At 40.3% G+C, this 9,194-nt stretch overlaps 1 protein-coding gene across 2 annotated transcripts in view; it reads right to left on the reverse strand.

Annotated features, from left to right (window-relative positions):
• The window catches only part of LOC128602831 (CD276 antigen homolog), a 23,481-nt gene extending 18,815 nt beyond the window's left edge, over positions 1-4,666 (reverse strand). For both annotated transcript variants that reach the window (XR_008384887.1, XM_053616906.1), the window contains exons 1-2: positions 4,551-4,666; positions 1,959-1,999 (exon numbers count right to left, since the gene is read on the reverse strand). Coding sequence is in view for 1 of the 2 variants with exons in the window: in XM_053616906.1 (XP_053472881.1) it covers positions 1,959-1,999; positions 4,551-4,561 (52 nt within the window). In the remaining variant the exon portion in view is untranslated. The remainder of the gene's footprint in view (positions 1-1,958; positions 2,000-4,550) is intronic.
• Positions 4,667-9,194: the final 4,528 nt, after the last annotated feature.

The following is a 9,194-nucleotide window of genomic DNA, read 5'->3' on the forward strand; positions in this document are numbered from 1 at the left end:
ATACATCAACACTATATAATCATTCATATTCAATATACATTCACTCTGTTTACTTGTCACTTGTAGTTTGCCTGTTGTGTGTGCGTGTAATGATCTTCAATGATTAATGAACCTGTTGTGCTTGTAGGCGTGGCCTGTCCAGGAATTTTTTTTTTTTTTTTTTTTTTTTTTTTTAAAACAAGAAGCGTTACATAACACACTAAAGAGTGTGATCATTGGTCATTTAATTTATGTGCACACTAGTTTCATTCACAGAATAGCAAAGTATATAAATCTGCACCAATGATCTCTACAAACATTTAATAAGAGATTGTATACCACAGGATCGAACGAAACCACGGTTATAAAGTTTTTCTTTGTGTTAAACTGTAAATGGGAACTAACAGCAGGTTAAAGCTGTGATGGAGAAACTAAAGAGACGTCACACCATAGGACTGGTGTAAGATTCTTTCAAACCAATCGCCTGGATTTTTTATTTATTACCGCATCATAACTAATTTACATGGAATTGAGGAAAGTACAACTTAAATGTGACTGAAATCGAGGGGGCAATTTCATTTTGCACACATACACGGAAAATGAATCATCTGTTTCTTGCTAATGTGAATAAACATGTAGGTTAAAACTAGGGATGCACCGAATGTTCGGCAACCGAAATTATTAAGTGAAAAGGCAGAATAAATTTGACCGAACAATGATGGGTTTGATGACACGACCAAATAGCCTAGCAACCAGAGTGAGATGCGGAGAGATGAGGGGGCGCACGCATGCACGAGCTACGTGCACGAGTGCTCAGCGAGCACATGCTCTTCGGATGTTGATGACCCTGACATTGTTTACTGTGGACACTTGCATTTGTTTTGTTTCTGTTCTGTCACCTCCCTGTTTTGTCATTGGTTGTTGTTCGGGGGTGTGGATTTATTGTTTTCAGCTGCCAGCGTTTAGCGCTGATTATATTCAGGATATATACCGCTCGCGCCCCTGTACACCTCACGGAGTATTCTGCCACGTCGGAAGACGTAAGAGAGTAGAGTACGGAAGCAGGTGCTGGTAACGACGTATTTATTTAAGCGCAGGCAGACAAATCCAAATCGTGATCCAAAAAACGTTGTCAAGACAGGCAAAGGGTCGGGCGATCGGCAAACAAGCATAAACGGGGCAAAGCAGGAATCAGAGTCACGGTCACAGAAAACAGGGTCAAAACACAAAACAAGAAACATGAACTAGTACTATGGAATGGGAGTGGAAAAAACAAAGGGGACTAAATGAACTAATCTATAGTTTAAACTAACTAAATCCATCAAGGAACATAACATATCTAACTATACTATATCTACTATAATACTTCGCGAGGTGTACAGGGACGCGAGCGGTATATCCCCCCAATATAACCATTTTTTGCACTCTTGTCAATGCACTTTTTAGTTGTAGGCTACAGAGTGTTACATTCTTTCAGCAGTCAGTTATAGGCCTAACATAGGCTATTCAAGCAGGGCTCAAAGATGACCACATCAAAATATTTTTATTTTACGAATTTATTTATTTAAAGTTATATTGTGCCTTGTTGGTAGCCTATGCCTGCTAGAATGAAAAAAAATGTTCAGTGTTAAATAAATATTTTAAAATTGTAGTTTTTGTAATCGATTTTTTCTTTGAAAAGCAAGACAAAATAGTAAAAAGCACATTTTGACTAATTATGCTAATTATGCTAAATTATGCTAATTTATGCTACATAATTATGGTGAAAAAAATGGCAAAATAAATGCAAAAACCGTGTTCGGTATTCGGCCAGGTTTTTCATTATATTCGGTTTCGGCCAAGAATTTTCATTTCGGTGCACCCTAGTTAAAATATTCTCGACATTCAGTCTTAACATTGATGCTCACATTTCAGTAATTATTAGATTTCACTTTTCTATACACTACACACACCCGCTTACTGCGGTGTTAAACACTCACCTGTGTGTATCAGAAGCAGGAAGGTGAAGTAGAAAATCCAGCTGTAATTTAAAAAACAGAAAGAGGTGGAACAGCAGAATAAATTCACAGTATAACTGTATAATGGAGTTATAAATGAGTTTAATAGTTCAGTTCGAGAAACTAGAAGAAACACTCAGCAATCAGAAATGTAGTAAGTGAATAATAATGACGTGTTTGTTGCCCTTCTTTCTGCCCTTAGAACACACAGGGCCTGTAGGGATATGTTCAACACGGGCAGATAATCACTCTGCAGGTTTTGGATCCATTCCTGAAGTCACTACAGAGCTGATTGACATTGCACAGTTCTTATACAGAAAGCTCACAAAGCCCAGTTAAGGCTTTTTAATGGAGGTTAAGACGTAATAGTTTCAGTTTTAGTTATCTATCTGCACGTTCAATCAGTGACTCAACGTATACAGTAAACTTCAATTTTATTAAACATTCCTGAGCTGGTGCCCTTACAGTCATGGGGAAAAGAAAGTGCACCCTCTTACAATTCTGTGTCAGGGCCTGAATAAAATTGTGTAAATAGGGCTGCACAATTAATCGGATATCGATCGCGATTACGATTTTGACTGCCCACGATTAAATGAACATGATCGACTGCGATAACATTTAAAGTTCGTCCTCCGCTCATAGAAAACTCTGCTGCAGATCAAATCAAGCGCTTCCTAAACTTACAGCCAATCACATAGAGAGGCCCAGGGATGCCATCATTTCGTAGTGCCAAAACCCAGAAATGGATTTAGCATTTTAGCGCTTGAGCTGCCAGTTTTTCTGTGAGCTCCAGCACTTGCGCGAGGGGAAATCATGACACTAGCACTATGCTAAATGGCACTACAGAGGTTGTCGGGGACATTAAACGTCATCACGCCGAACAGGAAAAAACTTTGCAGATAAACTCAGGGCTCTATAGTGTGACCATTTCACTCGCGTTTGCGACCGAAAAGTACTTTGTGCGCCTGTGAATAAATATTTATTCGCACCGGTGCGAGTGACCTGTTTGGAGTTGTATAATACAATCGGAATAAAAACTACAGGAAGTCCAAAATGCAACTATACCACGCAACAGTTACTTTAACACTGCTTTTCATCTCCTCAGTCAACCGAACAAGTGTGTAAATACTGCAGAGAAGCCATTATAATGAAGAGAGTAACTCTGTACATCATCTGCTTCTCTCAACTCTCCGATCTCACAACCGGCATCTTTTATTGATCACGCAAAATGACCTGAACTTTCACCTGCTCGGGTAGAAACAGCGGCTTCACGCGGAGTAAATTAATAATAATGCCAACGCTACAAGGTGGGTTTAATTCAAACTTCTTTATTAAATAATTCCTCACCAATCATAATCAAGAGTAGCAACTGTTCAGAAGGAGTACGCTGCTGCTCTCCTTCACGCTCTTCACTAACTCAAATACATAGCGTATTCACTTCATTTAAACTCAGGGTTGCCAGATATCACTAGAAAAGTCAGCTCCAGTTTCCATGTTTTGATTTAATCCCCCCAAAACACAATATTATCAGCAGACATGGCAACACTGTACTGTGGAACCAATCTAAAAGGAACAACTGATAAAGAAACAAACAGAAAACTAATAAAATGTAAAGACAGAGAATCTGTTTACTTATAAATAAATCATTTAATATAAAAAATAGATATTACAATAACTTCATAAAATATGAATAAAATGAGAGATTAAATGATGTTTAATTACCATGGGTTGCATTTAATATCAATTTGACATTAATCTTAGTAAGCTATATCATTAGAAGGCTATTAGCCTTTTTCCTAATATGGATCATGCTTGTGTTAGTTTGCTCTTAATTAGGACTCTTTATTGTTTAAGATATTTAAAAATAAATATTTTATGCTTGTTTATTTATCAATTAACCAACAGTATTTCTCATTGCTATTATTTTAACTCAATTAACAGTGACCATGAGCAGAGAGCTTACATTTAACTGTTTATGACAGACCTCCTGATTAAAGCTTAAATAAAAAAAGATTGGTATCTGGATCGGTTTCGGTCATAAAAATCCTGATCGGAGCGTCAGTAATGAACACCATTAAACTAAAGCGCTTTGCATCTGACGGGTAAATGAACTCACCCAATCACATCCTATATGAGATTATTCAGATATATACACAATATACACAGAGCGGTTCGAGAACTGACTCCAGCCCAGAACCATGACAGTGGGAAATGTCTAATAGTGTAGCTGTAATATATTTAAGAGGAGCAGACTTCAAACACTGAACATTGAGGTTTATTGTATTTGTTTACCAGGTGGAATAGATTAACGGTTGTTGTTTTTTTTGCATACAACTGAAAATATTAAATTTAGTTTATCAGAAAGTAAATTAATGTGTCATGGCTCACACTAGGTTCCTAAATTCTATCATAATTCTCCAGCTCAAGTTTTGTCATGCATAGAACAGCTGTAGAATATATTTTAGCTAGTATACCTAGGTCAGGAAATTAGCTAGCTCCGTTATACAGTTTCTCCTGCAGCGGCGAGTTAGCTTAGCTTAACCAGGCCTTAAACTGAACACACCTGATACATACCTCACATTCATTGCGTACAACCCCGTGGAAACAGTTTCTAATAAAATTAATAAAATATAAATTTACAGAACACAAATATTTACAAAAGGCTAACGTCCGTTACGAATGAACCCAGGTGGAACTTTTAAGTGCGCATGCGCTGAACACGTCACCTGATGACGTCTATTGCCAAAATATTGTTTAATTGTTTTATTTGTTTAATTTTTATTTTTTAATTTTTGCTGTTGTTACTTTTTGTATATTAATTTAAAAACATACGTATGGAGCCGCTGCGAGAGTTCAAATCTATTATTAAGGAAAAAATACGAACAAATCTATTGTAATTCCCCACTTACAACCGGTAAAAACCACCGAAAATGCCCCTTGTCGTGGAAAACAATCTTTTAGATGTCAAAAAGTAAATCAACTTTATTGAAACAATAAAGTGAGACAGTCTGCAGAAAGTCCAAATTATGCAAACACACACAGCACTTTTTATAACTTTCTCCACAGCATAGTCATTGTAGGTGGGGTTTTGCCTTTCCTCATTAAAACAGACCAATCTTCTTTGCCACAATTAAATATTCATGTCTATGTGTTATCTTAAATTTGTGGAGCATGTGCAGTTAGTTGTTTTTCTTGAAAAGGTTTCATGAGGACATGGTTTCTTTTTCTTCTTCTTCTTCTTCTTCTTCTTCTTCTTCTTATTTATTTTATTTATTTATTTTTTTTTTTAAAAAAGGTTTCACTCAGACTGAGTCCTGACCTTGATCCACACTCCCTTTTTTTTTAGGCCTCATCCTAATTCGTTAATTGGTATCTGGCCTCAAAGTTTTCTGCTTCTGTGGAGGAGGATACCGGCTGGTACAGAAAGAACAATTGTTGTACAGTAAGACACAGAGTTCATCTAACGCAACACACACTCAGAATATAACTTGATCAAACGTTGTTCTATGGATTTAGATTATGCTTCTAACTATTGATTATGCATTTTAACTAATATTGATTATCCGATTATGCTTAAATAATAATTCTAAATGTTGGTTATACATATTATACACTTCAATAACATATCCAAATGTTATTTACACATATTGATTACACTTCATAAATATTGCTATATATTTTCCCCCTCTGGGACTTACTAAGTCCCACCTAGCTCGAGAGAGTAATCTCACAATCCAGTCCCTTCATTTACACTAACTAGTGATCAATGTATGATCATATCATCCATCTACCAATGACCAAATCCTGAAACTACTCTCTCTGGAGACGAGAAACAAACATCTCCTCTCCCATTGGCTAGAAGGAGTAAAAGATTCTGTCTCCCTTTCCCTAACCACAAAAATGAAGACAGTGTTTGTAAGCGTGAGCATGCATTTGGTTTAACACTTGCCCGGGTTTTCACGGTTATATAAAGTACACAGTTGATCAAGCACATATAGTTGATACAAGCATAGACTAATAAATATGAATACAAAACAATTTTCTCAGTTTGATTACAATGATAAATCAGACAGTGATCACCCTGTCTCTAAACACACTTGATTATATTTTAATAGAAAAATAGAAAAAATGGGTAAAGCAAAAATAAAAATCCATCACATCCTTTCTCAGGGGATGTCTTCAACAGAGATACTTCGCATATCGCAGGGGAACACCCTTGGGGAGAAGTGTAGGCGAGCACTTACACCCAGGGCTTGGTTCATCAAACTTTTTCTTCGTCCTCACTTGAGGAACTGGAATCTGTTCCATCCTGTTGCAGCTGATCAGAGATCCAATCTGGCTCACTGATTGTCTCATTCAGCTTTAGTTCAGTACTGTTTTGGAGACCAGTCAAGGGCTGAATAGTCAATTGTGGAAAGGTTGTCCTGGAAGGGACATCTGCTTGGGCCTCTTTCTTCTTCAGCAGGTGCATCAGGCTCGTCAGAACCACTCTCAGCAGCAGGAGCCCTTCTTTCCTCCTGCTCTGTTGGTACGACCCCTGACTGACCTTCTTCTTTGCCATCGCCTGAGACTGCCATTGGTTCTCCCTTACCTTCATTCTGTGTGGAGCACAGACACACAGGAGATGCTGGGTACAGTGACCAAGTGATTAACTTTATTTTCTCTTACGCAGGTGCTACCAGAAGTGAGGAGGTGTGCGGGGGTGTGAGTCTGTGAGTATTTGTGTGGGGCTGGCGTTGCAGTGCTCTCCAGGGCGTGTCGGGATTCCCTTGAAGCGTGAGGGCTTCCTCATGCCATCGTGAAGTGTCGCGTGCGAGCTCACCAGGCCGCGTCCTCGTCTGCACCCGAGCCTTCTGGAAAGAGAGACACTGAGAGAGAGAGCGATTAGAAAAGAATGCCGCCGTATGGAGGTCGGAATCATTCAGGAAGAGGTGACGCGCACATGTCATGCGAGCAACTACTCAAAAACGTACAGACGGAAGAGCATCCTCTTATACCCCTCCCCCGTCTGCTGAGTGTTGGAATTCTCCCAACCGACTCCCCAGTCGCCGGCCGGGGTTGTGTCGGTGGCTCCGCCCCATCATGACGGGCCTTCCGGCTGTCGTCGGGCTTGACGTGAGGCTGTCCGTTTCGTGCCTGCACAGCAGTCGGGGTAGGAGCAACTTTCTCACAATGCGCGCCGGCTGTCAGTCCGTTGCGACTATATATATATATATATATATATATATATATATATATATATATATATATATATATATATATATATAATCCTGTGTTTAAAAACATGGCTTGCATCTATCATACTTCACTTTCACACACTAATGCACTGCATTTAGGGGTTTTTTTTCACCACTGTAGCATTGCATCATCAACATACGAGTTAACATGTTAAAGTTGTGTTTATTAATCATATCACATCACATTATTATTTTAGTATGAGGAGGTGCAGCACACCTTAACGAACGGATACGTCAGGACGACTAACCTCAACAGTACATACAATCTTCTACAGCCCCGAACCTGTGACCTGGAGTGACCCACACAGCTGCAGGTTCATTCTGGCTCCTGAGAGGATGTTTTCTGAATGTCAGATGAAGACATGTCTTTTGTTTTGTTGCACTATCCTGCCCCCTGCTGTGCCCTTATGGTAGTTTGGCCAGATTTTAAAGAAATATTTTAGTCTGGATTTTAAAAAAAATTATGTTATATTTGTTCAAAGTGTGATGTGTGTGTAAATGTGCTTCTGATTTATTTAGAAAAGCTTGTACACTGGATAATTGTAATGTAAATGCATAAGCCCGTGTCATAAAGCCTTACCACCACTAGGGGAGGTGTTCTACAACTCAGAGATTTAGCATCCAATAGTCAGGTTCCCGCCTGGCATGTTTCAATGTTTACTTAATAAGAAATATAGCGATAAATCGCTAGAATTTTGACCAGTGTTACTGAATGGTCATAAACACTACCATCATTTCAGTTTGTACATATTGTGGAGGAAAGTGAACAGATTAGCCGGATTTTTCCTTTGAAATGAAGCTTTTGTTATGTATTTGGATGATTCTCTGACAGAATAGGTTGTTGAATAAACTTAATCATATAAGTTTATTCAACAACCCCCTCCGCACCGGTATGCATAGTGAGCCCCTTCCGCACCGGTATGCAACGGGATAGCAGCGCAGCACTCGGGACCAATCATTGTACAGACATCTTCCTCACGGGCCCGCATCTGATCCAAGACGAAGCGGTTCTGAGCAGTCATAAGTGAGGTGGCATGTAGTTGATCGCGGAGCAGTCCAAAAGCGCCCACCGAATAGTTAATGAAACGTTGCTGGTTGTACCACATGTAATTTATCCAAGCCGCATTGCGGTTAATCTGGACAGCTGGATACAAAATAGACGCCACACCGCTGCCGACGGCCTCCATAGCTTTGTAGCAAGCGGGTACACCGACGGGGGTCCCCCCAAAGTCTAGATTGACTGTCTCATCAATGGCCCAGTCATAATAGATCGATGTTTTGGCATCATGGATATACTGAGTCCACAGGGCAGCATCCCTGTGAGAACGGGAGCGGCTAGATGAAGGCTGGTCAGCCACCACCAAAACACGGGTTTTACCGTCCAACCTAACCAGGGTGCAGCACCCTTGCCATTCCGCAGGCAAAGACTGGCGAACACGCTGGCCCCCGCAGAACCAAAAAACATCGGCAAGGGGCACGGTACCTGGGCCGGAAGGGGAAGTGTTACAATTATGGGGTCAGTGCATGGGGAAGAGTCACAAACAGAGAGGGTATTAACCCACAGGTCATCAGCGAGCAGGGAGACATTGCAGCAGGCGGACAAATTTCCCACGGGGTATACACCAAAAAGAGAGCAGAGGCATAACGGAAAGAACACGGGTAGAGACGGTCGAACGGGGATAAAAGCCGACACCCGAGTGGACATGGGTTGAAACAGGCACGAGGTGCTAGCATTATGCATCCACGTTGGGCCAAAATCAACAGAGAGGGCCCCAAAGAGGCAAACTGTGGGACACAAGAACTCGATGGAGTAGGGGTCAGTGAGGCACTCAGACAGGTTCCCCATGGGTAGCATAAGATGGGGAGCGGGGCTATGATCATGACAAACGAGACATGTACGATCCATCACAGATTGGGTGGTATGGAACATCCATGCCAGATACATATTACTTTGCTCGCGGGCAAGGTAGGTGTTATCTGT

The sequence above is a fragment of the Ictalurus furcatus genome, chromosome 27 (genome assembly GCF_023375685.1).
Source record: "Ictalurus furcatus strain D&B chromosome 27, Billie_1.0, whole genome shotgun sequence".
NCBI classification, from domain to species: domain Eukaryota; kingdom Metazoa; phylum Chordata; class Actinopteri; order Siluriformes; family Ictaluridae; genus Ictalurus; species Ictalurus furcatus.